The 18276-nt window shown below is 35.1% G+C and overlaps 1 protein-coding gene across 1 annotated transcript; it reads right to left on the minus strand.

Moving 5' to 3' along the window:
• Nucleotides 1–4912: 4912 nt before the first annotated feature.
• Nucleotides 4913–7904, minus strand: LOC121430515 (CD5 antigen-like). Its single transcript, XM_041627797.1, has 3 exons — nt 7762–7904; nt 6828–7043; nt 4913–5082 (listed from the first exon to the last, which is right to left on the minus strand). Exons 1-3 carry the CDS (start codon nt 7844–7846, stop codon nt 4973–4975), a joined length of 411 nt encoding a protein of 136 aa, XP_041483731.1. The 5' UTR covers nt 7847–7904; the 3' UTR covers nt 4913–4972.
• Between the last annotated feature and the right edge of the window lie 10372 nt (nt 7905–18276).

Raw genomic sequence — 18276 nt, forward strand, 5'->3', positions numbered from 1 at the left:
CATTGGGGTGTATGCAGCTCTATGCTTGCTGTATTTGCTTATTTTTCAATCATAGCCACGGACATTATTTTATATTATTAATGAATATACAGTGGCATAACTAGGAATACGACGAATAATAAGAGTAAATGTTAAACGTGTTGAAATGACCGTCAGGACGAAGTTTGATAATAATGATAAAAAGTCAATTTTACCAATCCATGGGTTTACAAATGTTGTTTAGAATAGGTTGATGATCTCGATGATTACTGGGAATTCCTCTCTCAAAATAACTTCAAACCAGCTCTTTGATGGTATGCAAATAATTCCACATTAGATAAATGTTGTATTCCAGGTGAAAAAAAACTATGCTCTGACATAAAATCTGGTGTGAAATTCTGAGTTCTGATCTAATATAATGATGTTGTCCTTGGAGAAACTGTCAGCCTATATATATATATATATATTTCCACTATTCTGGAAACTTCTAGTATTGTCTGAAAAAGAACACTCTCCTTCTTTCTAGAGCAATCCTAATTCTAGAAGACTCTTGAATGACCTCAGTGAACATAGCTAATTCTATTGTGCCTTTCTCCGCTAGCAGCCTCTATTGTGTAGCAGTCTCTATTGTCCATTGAAAATTACAAAAATACCAGACATTGCAGTGCCTCATTTAATATACATGCCTAACAAAGTTTAATTTAGACATTCTGGAATATTCTTATTATGCAATGAACTTCCCAAGAGAAAAAAGAGCTAAATGAGTGAAGTTACATGTAGTTTTTCTTACAATTCTTCTTATACATGATTACAAAATGTGCTTATAATGTCCCCTTTAAGGCTTGAATGACAAATATTTTCAGCTCGCGCTCTGCGCTCGCATCATTTGATCAGTGAGATACACATCCGTTTAATGGCGCCGTCCGTCAAGTGTCTCTATCAGGTCAGTATATCTGGCAATTGAGCGCACTTCGGAAGCCCAATAAGTGACTCAAACTTTTTGCAGCCCCCCCCCCCATGTCGTGACCCACGGTACGCCATTAAATATGTACTACTCGTATCAACCTGATAATTAGCCGCTCATTTTTTTTTTTAATATTCAATTTCAAAATCTATTTTGCTAAAATTAAGATTTAAAATTTGAAGAATACAGTACGTATATTGTCATAATAAGAGAGGAAACATACCCACTACCGTAGTCGGTGTGTTCATTGTCATGGCGGCTGATACTGCAATTGTATTGTAAAAAATATAAGGAAGGTGAAAAAATAGAGATAGCTTTATATCGATCAATTTTTATCCATTTCAACAAAATACATTCAGAGTTACAATACAAGTCTAAATATTACAAATATTTCTTTGATAATACATTTTTAAAAATGAAATAGAAAAGAACAAGAAACGGTAAACCAAACTTAATATGTTATCTGTTGAAACGATTTTGTTACTGCCGTATGTGTTTAGATTTCGTCTCATCAAAATGTATTGCATTGTGTTTGTATTTATTGATTATTCCGTTCAAATAAACAAACAACATATTATTACAAAGTCAAATATATCAAAAAGTATGTCCATCATAATTATTCTGAATGAAGAAAAGATGAATTCGAACTGACGTTGCCAAAATAGATAACAAAATAATAGAACGGATATATCATGTTTTAATTTCTTAATAGGCCTGGGTAAACATTACAAACATGGTGAGTATGAAGTTTATAGTCGATTTTGCAACATTAGTATTGATTTTACATGAATAAATGTACATGTTGTACTTACTAATGGATTTGTCTATAAAAAAAATACAGTGACACGTTTCTGTTCGTAGCTTCTTAGTTACCACTGCCCTCCAATTTAAAAATGTACCATTCAGAATTAAATTAAAGACCCTGGCCGGTGTAAAAGCAATCATATATTAAAAGAAAGGTATTGATTCATAGAATACAAATATACCAAAAATATTCTATATATCTCCTTCCATTTTTTAGAAATATTAGATAAAAATCAAAGAAACTGCTCCTCCAAAGTACGCTTCGATTGAGCACCCCACGTCGCCTGGAAATGATGACGTCATGTTGTGTCTGGAGGGTTGCGATTCCATAGGTTTGTGTACAAAAGCATTGGGTATTTTCTTCCATTTCTATATTATGAATCCAATTTTTTTTTCGTTTTCAGATGAAAATGGCACTCACAATTATTCCCTGTTCAAATTGATGGAAACCTACAGCTATTCACTACCTTTTTTGTGATTTCTTTGTTTGGTTCTTATTGGGCCTAAATTGCTATGTCAGGAAAATTTGTCATACATAATCTGAATGCAGATAGAATTGAAATCTACGCCAAATAAGCAGGAAATAAAATATGGCAAAAACTAGTTCAAAACTGTAGATTTCATAATTTAAGCATGTAGGAAAAAATATATGTGATATCACTCTGTGATGGAAGTGAAGAAAATGAAATGCGTAATCTGGAAAGCAAAAAAATAACCCAGTTTTTCTGTGTACAAACCTATGGAATCACGACGCTTCTTACACAACGTGACGTCACGGTCTCGAGGCATTTGAAAAGCACAATAAAGCCTAATTTCTAAGCCGGGTTCGAAGCCCGATAATTGCAATATTCTTAAGCAAAATACTCAGCTGGGAAGGGGTGAAAATGAATAAAGCTCACATTGCTGTATTAAGTAGCTTATATGCTTTCGATTGGTATGAAATTTGTCAATTTCATTATTGGGTCCGGTCTGGGTCTTTAAACGAACAAAATGATATGTATCTCCTCCCATGAACATGATGAAATATTAAAAGATAATGACACACTATTGCCTGGAAAATCAGATTCATTTAATTTAGAATTCATACTTCTAAAGACAGCTATATATCCCATACCACCGCAGCTCTCAGTATGGTCTCCTTGGCATGGAACGGAACAGTTCGAATCTACTCCCACTCCATGTCTTGCATAGTTATCACTGGCTTCTCCACAAGAACATTTAGATCCATCTTCAACACCAGCGTACGTATAGTAAGGTGTGGTAGACCCTCGACAAAACCAGAAGCAATATGAAATACTCATTGACATACTATTAATGACGAAGGTGCTAGATAACAATTTGTCATCCGAAACTTCTTTAAAACATCCAAGATATTCCTCACCTAAATGGATAAAGTAATGAATTTTCGCACTGAACTTCGAAACGTTAGGATTGTAAAGAAAAATGTTCCTAGAATCATAATGATATGCATGTCAATAATGATCAATGTTGCCGAAATATGAAAATGCAAGTACATCACCTAAAAACAAAATAAATTACGTGTACCTAATTATTTTGAATCTCTTTTTTTTGGGGGGGGGGTTAGCTATATTCTTAATACTAGTCGGTTCTAGTGAATTAATGAGTTATTTCACCTGGCTTACCAGCAGTAACATTATATGTTCCTAATAGCTACTCTGCCTACATGTCCCAGGGTGCAAATATGAAACATTAAATGACAAGTCCATCCCGAAAAAATGATGATTTAAATAAAAAGAGAAAAATCCAACGGTGAAAATATCACCCAAATCGGATGTAAAACAAAATCGTTATGACATCTTAAACTTTCGCTAAATTTCACAAAAAATTAAGTACATCCTGGTCGGTATGCAAATTAGGAATCTGATGACGTCATGCACTCGCTATTTCTTTTGCATTTCATTATATTGAATATGACATATTCTAATTTTTTCCTCATTGGTAAGTAAAACAAACATTTATTCCTCCCTGACCATGTGGATTTCTTAGGTAAGTTGTTCCTTATTGTCAAATATATAAAAAATGAAATATTGTATAATTAAAACTAACAAAAAAATAGTGAGTGAGGGACATCATCAGCTGTCTCATTTTCATGTCACTGACTTGTACATATAACTGCTTTTGTGAAAAATAAGCAAAACTTTAAAATACTTATTTAACACCCGATATTGATGAGATTTTCAGCGTTATGCTAGTTTGATTTTTCTCCATTTATTCAAATCAACATTTTTCTAGACTGGACTTCACCTTTAACAGCGGTTCATAGCTTAATGGATAGTACAGCTATACATCATTTGTTATTCATTTTTTTAATAAATTGGCAGGCTTAAATCAACAATTACTGCGTACGCAAAGATATATATTTTTTTCATTATTGCATACTTGAATAAATATGTTGATACAGGTATAGGTATTTTTTAGGTATTTGTATCGTATTAACTGAACATCATTGACATTGTATAGCAAAATAATTTTCGTTTATACTTATTTTGCAGAAAAATGCGAATTATAACAAGACAGAGAAAAAAGGTCAGACTAATTGGAGAAATTCCGGACATGGGCGTGGGTTTATTTCGCTTTTCTTCCACGAACATAAATAATATACTGCATTTACATTCATTGTTTTTTACTGATTTATAAAACTTATATGAAATTTGAAGAAAAAAAATGTTTAATTGAACTGAATTAAGAGAATCAAGCCACAGTAATCCCACAAATGCCAGATGAAGAGTAAAATACAGGAAATTCACGTTCGTTAAAGTAATACCTGCGGCACATCAGTGCCGAAATTCAGCTTTTAAAGCAGAAAGGTTTTGGTTTAACATTTTATTTTCATTCCCCTTGTCCCTTACTTTCTGTATTATTTTACTTGAACGAGTCTGTAGGCTTTAATTTGTATACATGTATACATGTATATGAAACAAATTGTAAACGTTGGAAATGGAAATAAATGAAATGAAATGAAAAAAATTACCAATTTCCTTGCTATTGAACACTATTGGCCATTAAGCCTGTAATATGAACAAGCGTTGTTATAGAATGACTAAGAAGAGTCAATATCGCATGCGTTAAAATCGTTCACTTTTTGTAACGGAAGTTGTATTTGCCTATCAAATTGAAGAGGTTGAATTAATACTTGATCATGTCCACCCTACTGGAGTTCATATTCAATTCACAGAATTGATTCAGATTCAATGTAGCCTGCCTCTAGATATTATTATTGTCGTTTTTGTAATTACCATGACAAGATGCTGCTCCTGCTTGGGAACACCCCGATGCGTGTGAGAATGAAGGACATGCTGCGACATTTCCTTCATCTAGAAATTCAACATAAAGATGATAAACAACAATTTATTGATTTAAGTAAAAAGAAATGTTTTTTTTTATCCTAACTTTTGGAGCCAGGCCAAGAATACATGACTTCAGTGGGGCTAATTATGTATTAATTAGGTCATATCTCAGGCCCCCATGGACCGATTCGCCCCAATTTTGGTAGTGGTGGTATTTCATCATGCTCTACGAAATATGGTAGCAGACATTCCAAATGAAAACAAAAAAGGTGTTTGTGACGTCATCAATTTGGTGCTTTACAGTGCGTAGCAAAAAAAACGGGACAGTTGTGGAAAGTCTATTAAAAAATTGTTTCAAATTATGATATCTATATTTTGATGTTAATAGATGCTCTGATATCTTATCTTTGGAGTGCCATTTATAAAATAAATTTTGTTCATGCTTGAGTGAACACTGAACGTTTTTGTCGGGGTTCAAAAAGAGGCTTGTGCCAAAATGGCAGAAATGAGAAATTTCATGATCAGACTTCTTGCTAATCAGCAAACTTGCCTTTTCATTATCTTTGCAATGATTTTCGAATTTGAAGCCCGACCAGATAGGCCTCGCTAGCTTCTTGAAGGGCCATCACGGCGGAACTCTGGAAGCGGAGTTCGATCGACCTTCAACGCAGACTTTTCAAATCTGTCCCGGTTTTTTTATACGCACTGTATTACATCTCTGATCCGCGTTGAAATTCTCCATGAACCGCGAACTCTAAGCACCGACAACTTTTTGGTCATATGTGATATCCTCTTAACCCTAATAAGATTGGGCGCTGATTCAGCCCCCCCCCCCCCTCGACAGTTTTCGCCGCGCAATTTTTTTTTACCAAGTCGCTCGCTGACTTTTTACTTTGGAGTCTCGCGCAAATTTTGAGACCAAAACTGCGAACCCCGAGGTACGCAGTTCCAATATTTCATAAATGCATGCAGACCCAAAATTTTCAACCCCCCCCCCCCTCCAGACAAAAAAAAATAACGTGAAATTGAATACAAATCCAACGCAAATAGTGTTTCTTATCAAAAATTCATATGTATCAGTATTTTTCCTTTACTGATTAAATCAATTAATTTAATCTTTTTTACAGTCAAATAAAGTCCCTGACAATGTCCATTGAAAAAAAATACAAAACAAAAAGGAATAAAAAAGAAAATACATTGAAATTCAGAAAACAATAACATTTCATAAGAAACTAAATGCGATATTGATTTTTTTTCATTTGATCAGAGTCCAATAAGAGCATTTGAGAGGCCTTATCTGAGAATTTGATCTTACAGTTTTGTAGATTATGCCATGGGTAACGCGTGGGCCGATTTTCGTTGCGATCGACGGCCTATATCATAATGGATGCTGAATCACCCTCCCCCGCATGTCTTTTTGGGGTTACGAGTTGTGAAAACATGCATCTGTAGGGGTAACCCTGGTGGAGCGGTCAACCTGCACTCCCCTTAGCTACCCCCCCCCCATCAGTTATATCGGGAGGAGAGACCTGCTGGTCATAGGGATTCAGTTCGCTTTTCGCTTCCCATGCATGGGTGACGCCAAAGACATAATAACATTAATGTAGTTTCATACTCCATATGGTTTTGTGGTAGAACAGCTTTTAAATAAACATTGGGTAAAACATATGGAAACTTTTTTCAATTTTATTCAATAAAGAATATGAATTCATTAGTTCGTTTAGAAAGGTGTGTAAGAGTATTTTGATATTTATTAAATGGTATGTAATTACCTCCGTTACAATCTAATCCAATGTCAGGTATAGAATTCTGTATAAAGGGTGTGATCTGCATTGCTAGACTAGCTCCCGGGAATCCTAATTGTCTGCAAATGACGATGACGTCATTAATGTCAAGATTCATTCCACATGTCGTCTCCCAATCGCCGCCATCTTGCCTGATCTCTACTGTACCTTTATTAGATGATGGACCTCCAACAAGTTGTACATCTACGAAGAAGAGGAAACATGGGATAGAAAGATTATGAAATCTAGGAGAATACAGTCTGCTGTTAGGTTCTTTATAATAATAATAATAATGAGTATTTCTAAAGCGCCAAATCCACATTATGTGCTCAAGGCGCTGAAATATACTTGGTATATTATCATTACCCCGGCTGTAGCTGAGCGGCCATATAGGCGCTGAAGCATTCAAGGAATAAATTCTACCGGGTACCCATTCACCTCACCTGGGTCGAGTGCAGCACAATGTGGATAAATTTCTTGCCGAAGGAAATTACGCCATGGCTGGGATCGAACCCACGACCCTCTGTTTTAAAGTCCGAAGACTAATCCACTGGGCCACAAATAACGCTCTTTTTATGACATAAGGAAGCATGTGTTCCAACTATACACATTACATCATAATTGATATTCATATACACAGAAAATATCTGATCAAGATTTTTAGTTTTACTTGCATATGAAAGTTCGATTACGTGGCATCTATTTGGGGGAGTTAAAATTTGCATTTTTTCATTGTCTGTAATCATTTTCTTTCAGTAATTTCAAAGTACTTTCCAAGACCCCTCCTTAATAGAGCCGACGGACATCAACCCATCAAGCAAAGGCGTTCTATATCCTTTAACTACATGGTGCCATTGCAATTAACGTAGCCTTAAGTCATTCGATATTAGTAAAGTTCATGATATTGGGCATTCTTTGTTACCTGTTATGTCACATCTGACCATGTGATTACTGTAATGTATCAGAAGAGTGATTAGGAACGCAAAGATGATCCGATGCCAATCCATTCCTATTTCTCATATACAATCACCCGTGAATCTGCAGATCAATTAGAATTTGGGGCTATATTATCAGAAGTACAACTTAGATGTTGGGACGTTCTGAGCAGAAATAAATGTATATAAACATATTCAGGGGCTATCCATTGTGTGCTAACAAGGCTTCCTCTCCTACACTTTGCCTGCTCAGAACAATTTAGGCTCACTAAACATATTTCATATTTTAAAAAGTCTATTAATGTTTTACACCAAACTATACTTACACAAATAGAGTGTTAACTCTATGTATAAATCTACACTCGGCCTTCTTTGAAACCGGTGACCAATACCGACAAGCAGGGGCGACTAATTCGTGATGCCTTTGGATCCTTGATAGGCGTACCTGACGTACCTTAATAGGAGATGGTGTACAAAACTCAAATTCGATGGGAGATACGTCGAAACTAAAACAACCTTCTGCTTGCCGGTCTAATGTAACAGGTGGATTTTGGAAAAAAATTTACCCAAATACGGGAAGATGTGAAGTAAAGCGGACAAACAATATACCCATGAACAATTTCTGAATTTGGAAACTTTAGTAACAATGAAGGTTCTATCATCTTTGGAAATTTCATGCATGACCAAATGTTATATTATGATGTAGGGCAAGAACTCATCTATTTGTTCTAATACATAACATGACTAATGTATCATATTAATCAACAGCTATTTGAGCAGAATAATTTATTTTTAACACCATCCATCCCTTTTCTATTGATTTTTGCTTGCTGTCCGAAGTGCATGAAGAATGGACAAAAGTCCTTATCACTTAATAATTTACTAAACGTTTTTATCATTATTTTCATGAATGCTAGTATTATTATAAATTTCATTATACTGTTATTATCATTACTATCATCATCATTATTACTGCTATTATTATCATTATTATTATTTGATATTTACATATTCTTATTCCTTTGAATCTTGTACCACGGTTCTCTTCACATTTGTTCCCTTTTCCCTCGCACAAAACTCGATTTACTACCTAGGCTAAATTCCGCTTTATTATAGAGTCCCCATCACACACACACACACACCCTCACACACGCACACACACAGAAAAAATGGGGAAGTTAATTTACACGAAAAAATGATAAATCAGAAAGTTACATGGACGATTGTTTTTTTCAGTCAAAGAAAAACAATAAGAAAGTCAAATACATTTATAAAATGGTACAGAAATGGTACTCGGGACAAAACAAACTCTTGGAAATTAAATTCCCAATAAAAGGGATGATTGTCTCTATCGCACGTTAATACAAAAAAAGTTTGCAATTTGCGAATTCAGTATTCCTACTAATTTGTTCCTGTTTCTTACAGTCACAAATTTCTTATTCCTTGTCTGATTCTGAGAAACTTCTACCACTTTGTTGTTATTACGCCCCCCCCCCCCCCCCCTATATACATCCTTAACATTATTATTCTTTTTATAAGAATTTATTCTATCTGCAGTTCGAGCATATCTAATAATCGAAAAGAAATCTGTTTCCCCTCGTTATACAGTATGCATGTACACATTCATTATTCTAATAGTGACAATAATGTAATGTAATTTAAATGTTTTTGTAACGACTTACCCTAAAAGGACAGACGAAATAATGAAAATATAAATACCTTTATTCCTAATTAGTTCTCCTTGTCTTTCTTGTCTCTTTCAATCAATCCAATAATCATCTGCCAACAAGTTAAAACAGCTGCCGTGTATGATTATACTATACTGCCGCTACTACTATTGCTTGTCACAATATTGTACAGCACTGTATCAATGAATCCTGCAAATTAACCGTTGGATCGTTGACATACAGCAGGTGCACGGGGTCAGAAAACCCACATCAAAGAATCCACCTTCCGCCTCGTAAACGATATGGGATAAGACTGGGTTTCAAAAAAAACTACCATCTTAACGAATATGCGGCAGTCCAATTACGCTTTTCAAATTGTTTTTAACAAATATTCCATGCATAGTATTACAGAAAGCACTGTTTGAGAAACATGGCCTGGAACATTGTTTATTTTGGCATTCCGTTTTTATGTCAAAAGGAGCAGCCTTTTGTTTGATTCATATACATGTAAGTCCACCCAAAATTATTGAACCGATATAGGAACAAAAGTTTACCCGTGTCAATTTCAAAATCAAGTTCCTCTTTTGGGAACAAATATTCAACATAATATCCATAGCATATTTGTAAATATTTGACAATAATGAATTGGCATTTGTTCGTATAATAACTTGTTCCCCAAAAGACAAAATTGCATAAAAGTGTACTTCGTCATTCGTATATCTAGATAGCCTCTTATTTATTATCATAATTTGTTATGATTACAGTAAGTAGCAGCAGTAGTAGTAGTAGTAACAGTAGTAGTACCAGTATCTAGTTGTAGTAGTAGTAGTAATAGTAGTAGTAATAGTAGTAGTAATACCCTTATGGAACAAACACAGTGTTACCACAGTGTGTACCACAGTGTGTAACACAGTGTGTACCACAGTGTGTAACACAGTGTGTACCACAGTGTGTACCACAGTGTGTTCACAGCGTGTACCACATGTGTTTAATATATGATTTTGGGACGTGTGGTAACACTGTGTTTACAACACTGTGTAACACAGTGTTGCCACACAGTCCGAAACACATATTAAACACACTGTGTACCACACGTTTATAACCACATAGTCCTTTACACTGTGGCATTCACCACATAGTCCACCACACTATGACATACACCACATAGTCCACCACACTATGACATCAACCACATAGTCCACCACACTATGACATATACCACACAGTCCACCACACTATGACATATACCACAGAGTCCACCACACTATGACATGCACCACATAGTCCACCACACTATGACATACACCACATAGTCCACCACACTATGACATATACCACATAGTCCACCACACTATGACATATACCACATAGTCCACCACACTATGACATATACCACAGAGTCCACCACACTATGACATATACCACAGAGTCCACCACACTATGACATATACCACAGAGTCCACCACACTATGACATACACCACATAGTCCACCACACTATGACATACACCACATAGTCCCCCACACTATGACATACACCACATACTCCCCCACACTATGACATACACCACATAGTCCCCCACACTATGGTGCTCATCTTACTGTGATGTCTACCACACAGTCCACCACACGGACATTGACTACACAATCCACCAAACTGTGGTATGCATGTGCCACTAGCTCATTTACCACATGCAGTCCACTACATACCCATGCAGCACATACCATGTAGACCACTGCAACACAGGCCAACTGGAACGAAGCACAGTGTCCCGCAATCTTGACCACAAAAGTATACCATCATTGCCAATTAGTGCTGATCTCAATAGGAGTGGAAGCTAATAATAGTGTCACCAATTCAAATCAAATTTTAGAATATATCTTTCATCATTTTGCATACCCAGTTGTAAAAAAAGGGAAAAAAAATCAACACTAAAAACTTCCATCCTCCTGATCACAACATAATTGATTTGAGAATTTGTCTGTTGTCACTGGCTGTAGGTACTTGGGTGGTTGTATCATGGTAGACATTGTGCTTTGGTCCAAATCTGAAGAGTAGGGAGAGCAATCCACAAGACACGAGAAAATATAATTAGAAATAAAAAAAGAAAAAAATTCATTTCGTTCAGTTTAATAAACAGTAATAAAATAAAAGGAACATGAAAATAACTGGGTCATAAATACCAGCACTGTGAATACAAATATGAATTTTTCTCCTTGATTTTCACAAGTAAACATACGTTGTGGAATGAAATTGTTTGGGAAAACAAGCCTGGTATGAAATTTTTTCTTAAATGTAAACATATTAACGGGGTACTCCAGGCTGACATAATACAATTTTAACAAATAAAGTAAAATGAGACAAATAAAATACTGAAAATTTCATCAAAATCTGACAAGGATGACAAAGTCATTACATTTTTAACTTTTGCATTACTAGGGCAAAACAGTGCTATGCATGTCTTCATGAATATGCAATGAGCAAGCTGATGATATCCCCACGTAATCTTTTGTATTTTATTTCAAAAAATTATATTTAGTCAAATTTTGTCACCAAATATAATTAAAAAAAATTGGATTGACAACTGATTTAGTTTGTAAGAAAATCATTGTGCCAACTTATTTTGTTACAAGGGAGACATGTCGTGTACACATGTAGGAAAATATGAAATGATCATGATTTTATTAAATAAAATAAGAAAAAGGAAGGTGGGGACATGACATCATTAGTCAACCTATTGCACATTCATGATGACTTGCATATGACTATTTTCACAAAATATTGCTAAGCTTGAAATTCTATAACTTCACTATTTGCTATCAGATTTTCAGCGTTTTGCTCGGTGGATTTTACTATATTTATTTTGATATGATTATTTTCAGCCTGGAGTACCCCTTTAAGGTATCTAACATTTATGAGTCTATATTCTGACAAATTTATCTTTGAGGTTGTTCTTTCATTCAAATGCAAGTATCTTCATTCGAAACAAGACTTGCAAGGTTACAAGTGATGAAAACACCGAACTAAAATAACCTGTTTAACCTTAAAAGAAAAGGTTACTTGAAAAAAAAAAAACAAGTGGAACGCCTCTGACAGTCTCGCCTGCGTCACGCAATTCAATATAGCAACAATGCTGACTTTGAATAAAAACAGTGATACTTGATTACCCTAATGTTCAAGTTTACTTTCAAAGTTATGAAGACATTTCTAAAATTACTCCCAACATAGTCAAAGTTAAATGACATTTGACCTTAATCATTTGACTAAAAACTAGTGCAAGACTATCAATGATACTTGATTACCCTTATATCCAAGTTTCATGAACCAGATCCATAATCTTTCAAAGTTATGACATTTAAAAAAATATCTCGAGCATGGTCACAGTTCATTGACCCTAAGTGACCTTTGACCTCAATCATGTGACCTAAAACTCATGCAAGATGATAAGTGAAACTTAAAGCTTGTGTATAGTTTTGGTAAATCCACCAAAATGCACCTATCACTATTCCAATTCATTGCTAGCTAATATGAATGGATATGCCCTATAACAGTTATGATGTGGAGGATATGAAATGAAAATGTGTTTTACAGGATAAATTTTGCAATTTTACATGGAAATTTAACTTGATCGGGTCACCCGATCAAATTAAAATATCTGTGCGTTTTTGTCTTTCAATTAAATCCTATTCCAAATCATGGAATGGGCTTAAACTTTCAAGATATGTTCTTTGTCTGTAACTTTTGGATATCTAATCACTAAATTTATAAAATAAGCGCTTGAATGCCCATTTTTTAAATTTAAAACAAGCATCGCCGAGAGAGGGCGCTATATATCCAAGATTTGAATATTTGAAATTTTCTCAGAGAAGTGCGGTTGGAAAAATATCTAACGGTCTCTACGCTTCAGTAAGACTGTCATATTAGATGATATTCGATTATCAATCACATTATTGACCCTTTACCAAAGCTATACACAGGCTTTAAATACTCATGTCCAATTTTCCTAAACTAGGTCGATGAAATTCCAAAGTTAAGATGACATCTCAAAAACTTTGGTTAAAGATTTCAATTTTGATAACCAAACATGGTCAAATTTTATTGACCATAAATGATCATTGGCCTTGACAATGTGACCTGAAACTCATTGTCAGTGGTACTTGATTACCCTTATGTTCAAGTTCATGAAATAGGATCATGATGATGACACTTAAAAAAATTAACAGTTCAGGTTTCAGTGCTGTGACCTTTGACTTTGATCATGTGACCTGACAGGCTGACACTAATGTAAGATTATCAGCAATTTAAATTACAAGTTTCATAAATAGGCCCTTATATTTTTAAAGTTATGACATAAAAAAAAACTTAGACCCTAAATGAACTTGATCATTCAACCTGGACACTCATGCAAGATGATCAGTGATACTTCGTTACACTTATGTCCAAGTTTCATGAACTAGGTCCATATACTTCCTAACTCCTAAGTTATGACATTTCAAAAACTTAACCTTGGTTAAGATTTCAATGTTGACGACGACGCCGCCGTAGTCGGAAAAGCAACGCCTATACATGTAGTAAAGCAAATCCCTACCATCACAGAGAGTTGTGAAATTTCGAAACAGGAACAAGTAACCAACATTTATTTTTCAAAAATAAGAACACTTTGCATATATTTTGCCTTTTCACACCTATAGACAAATATCAGAAAAATATGAACAAGAGCCAAAAAATGTCCACAAATCTCTTGCATGAAGTGCATATACTAGCGTCCATATAGCTGCATATAAGTATTCCTTTGTATTAGTTGGAACTTGGAAACAGTATCAAACGGAAGGCATATGGCAAGAAAATGATTTGTCATAGTATAAATATAAAAATATATCAATCTGAGTTTGATGAATATCACAAGGTGATAAAGCAGGAGTTGGAATGTCATGATAAATTTTGAAAGCACACACTATATAAACCTGAGTTGGCTGTATTAGCAGACATGTCATAATACATGAAAGACATTTTCGTGTAATATATACCCATGATCAGAATAAAATGGGTTTTTTAATGACTCGTATGAGGCAATATTAAGGCTTATTTCCAAACAAAAAAAAGGTATCACACTTAAACCTGCTTTTCTGCACATCTTCGAGATGCACGGACATCTTTCAGCTTCTGGCCCATGCGTGCACGTACTTGGCCCATGGAAGTGCAGGGAAATTTGCTTGTTGTGTGTGCTGAATATAAGAAAATGAAAGGACACAAAAACTGGCTCAAAGTCTCAAACTTTTATCAAAGACTCTACATCATTTATAAATATTAATTAAAGCCAAGTCAAGTTCCGTCTGTTTGTGACTGTTGGTTACTCAGCTGCAGTGGAGTATCTAAGAGTCACAAACACAACAAAAAACCATGCATACCCATGAAACAGGATTATAATATTAGGGGCGGATAAGTTAAAGCAAGAAAATCAAGATTTCAGGCTCGGTAATCTTATTTCTATAGTCCTACTTGATTGAAAATATCTTATGAAATGACAAGGAAGTGACTTAAAGGAAATTAAGTTCTTAAACTGGTTGATTGTCTAAGCCTTTGACTCTGTGAATTTCTAATTTCTTTGGTCCGCCGCTCTGGAAGAAATTGTACCGGTGACAGGCAGCATCGTTGTAAAATGTAAAATGACAAGACATTTGTGAAGATCAATCACTTACTTAAAACATTAAAATGTTTTCTATGGTTACGTAGATTCAAATCAAAGTCGGTGTCCTTTTCCTCCGTTTTCTGTTCGTTTGTTTTTGTTTCCACATCAAAAACTTATTTTCACCGTAGATTACCATTTGGAGAGACTGTGCTATTCTAGTACATGTAGTTTCTCTTTCAGGGAGATTCACCCTAACCCTCCGCCTTGAAATTATTGACAAGCTTGGTAATATGAGAAATTACAGAGCATCTTCCTATTTACAGTAATTGTGATATTCTGAATTCATTTGTAGATTCACGCAGAGACAATCATTCTTGGCAAAATACACAAGAAAATGTAAAAGCTATCAAAGGGGAAGTTCACCCTGATGAATAATTGGTTGTAATAAGAAACAAACAAAAATTGAGAAATATATCAGTGAAGGTTTGATAAATATCATTAAAGAACAGAGATTTTTTTAGAATATGATTTTACGACATCACAGACGATATGAATTGGCCAAAATGCAATTTTTTCAAAAATTGAAAGTGATTTTTTTTTTGCGGTGGATATATCCTCTGACACATCATTTCATAGCCCCTTCTACTAGAATTTACCATAACGGAAATCTGTGTGTGAGACACAGTGTTATTTGAGAATGTTGATATGCCAGGGCTAGCAATGGAAATTCATCCGTTTAGAGTGCCAATATCCTACAATGATATACCAAGAGAGTCAGAAAACAACTTTTACATTTAAAAAATCACAAATTTAATGAAAAAGCATGGCCGGAAAACATAACTCTCATCTCATATAGATGTATGTCCTGAAAGAGCATCTACTCCATCATAATTTCAGATACCATTTTTATGTGGTATATGTTTAACCTTCGATAATTAAGAGGTATTCTTTGTTGTGATGTAAAATTCTATTTGCACCAAAAGCATGAATGCAATGCTCTGGAGAAGATACTCTTTCTGGACATATGAGAATTTTGTTTTCTGGTCATGATTTTTCATTTAATTGGCCACAGAATCTTGCCGTAAATAATAAACTTTTAAACTGACCTTTATGGTTCCGCTGGTCTTCAGTCTTTTTCTTCTTTAGAAGCTCTGCCATAGCAGATCTGTCAGCTTTCCCAACCTGCAACCAAAAATGGAAATAAAATATGAACAGATATGGAATATGTTTAGAATTTTTAAAATTAAAATTTAATGTAGCCCCCCCCCCCTCCGCTCAACATTTTTCAAGACCATCCAGCTGCGATTTTTTGGGGTGACCGCGCCGCGCCACTCACATTTAAGTCTCAAATCATTATTTTTAGTTTTTCTAATGAATTTTCTTTTATTGAAGTAGTACCACCAATACTTTCCAATTCCATCAATTTTTTTTTCAAGTAGAAATTTAAGAGCAATTTTTTGAATCACCACTGGCAGCGATATCAAGTTATGTATAAGTCATTTTTTTTTTGCAAATCACAGAATAAAGTCTGGCCTGCTTCAGGTAAACACTTATCACTTTGGACTAAATTTCCTGGCTAGTATGCTTCAAAATTTCCTGATCCATGCACGTCTTAAAATTTAAGTTGAATGTAAAGTTTCAACGTACCCTCTTTCTCACATCTTTTTTTGAGGTTGAAGCCTCATCCTCCATGTCCTCATCTGTGGCATCAGACTCATCCATAGCCTCATCTACTCTGGTTGCGGTGTTTAGGAACTCCTTCTCTTTCTTTAGTACATCAGCTTTTTTTTCTGTAAGGGACAGGCACATTAAGGACAGACATAAATAATCAGAGTAATTTCAAAGAGCCATTTATGAAATGCATTGTAAAAATGGGGTTTTAGCATTATTAGAATTATTACTACAGAGTACAGACAAGTTATCAAATCAGATTTCAGACACCAGTTTTTAAGTTATAGACGTAAATAATTTTATCTGAATTCTGTACACACAAACTATTTTGAGTTGTAGACATATTTTTCAGTAGATCTAAATAAGATAATTATTATTTAAAAACTAGTAAGAATCTTTCACATCATTAAATTTGTCCCAAAATTTGTTAATTAGCCGATGTAATGCTAATCCAGCCTAGCCAGGAGGCTTCTAGAGAGTAAAAATCATTTACTAACGTAACTTACTCTCATACGAAGCCAGGGCTTCTATTGTATACATGTGCATGTAGGCAGCCAAAACCTGAAACTTTTGCCCCCGAGATTTCTACTTTCTCTCTAAAAGATCTAGCCCTAAATCATGTACCTGGGATACAACTTCATTTCCGACATTTCTATGCTATGGATTTTATTTTTAGACAAGAATTCATTAAAAAAATGAAAAAATATCATGAAAAAAAGAGACTTGCCCGATGTTTACACCGCCATCTTGTTTTCTATTGTTCTTCACCCACGATACGGACGCTTGAGTCGCGTAACGTGGGTGAGAGTAGCCAGGCGGCTTCTAGAGAGTAAAAATCATTTACTAACGTAAGGTTACTCTCATACGAAGCCAGGTCTTCCTTCTCATAGACGCGTGCGTCGGGTAACGTTGGCGAAGAACAATAGGAAGTAAGATGGCGGCGTAAACATCGGGCAAGTCTCTTCCGTCTTTTCACAATATTTCTCTCATTTTTTTTATGAATTCTTGTTCAAAAATAACGAGAGCGTAGAAATGTCGGAAATGAAGTTTTTTCAATGTACATGATTTAGGGCTAGATCTTTTCTATTAAGGAAAGTAGAAATCTTGGGGGTGAAAGTTTCAGGTGGTTGGCTTCCGTCGTGTGGGTCAACGAGAAGGAAGACCTGGCTTCGGATGAACCTTACGTTAGTAACTGATTTTTACTCTCTAGAACTAGAAGCCGCCTGGCTAGGTGAGAGAAAGGCCGTGTTTATGCTTCCACTTTTCAGGCCAGAATCAGCGTTTCCAAACGTGATTAGTCCAAAACACGGTTGCGTCCATGCTTACTTTCATTTAAACGCTGTTTCAAAACGCCGATCGTAAACTCACAAAAAGGTGCGTTTGTAAACGTCGTTTGACCAGAATCAGGCTTTCTGGGGAAGTATAAACAGAACCACGATCGTAAACGTGTTTAAATGACGTCATTTGGTACATGCTTCCGGTGAGATGAAAATCCGCGGGCAAATACAGTCGTATTGCTCCTTGTTATCTCTACG

Source organism: Lytechinus variegatus, chromosome 17 (genome assembly GCF_018143015.1).
Source record: "Lytechinus variegatus isolate NC3 chromosome 17, Lvar_3.0, whole genome shotgun sequence".
Classification (NCBI taxonomy): domain Eukaryota; kingdom Metazoa; phylum Echinodermata; class Echinoidea; order Temnopleuroida; family Toxopneustidae; genus Lytechinus; species Lytechinus variegatus.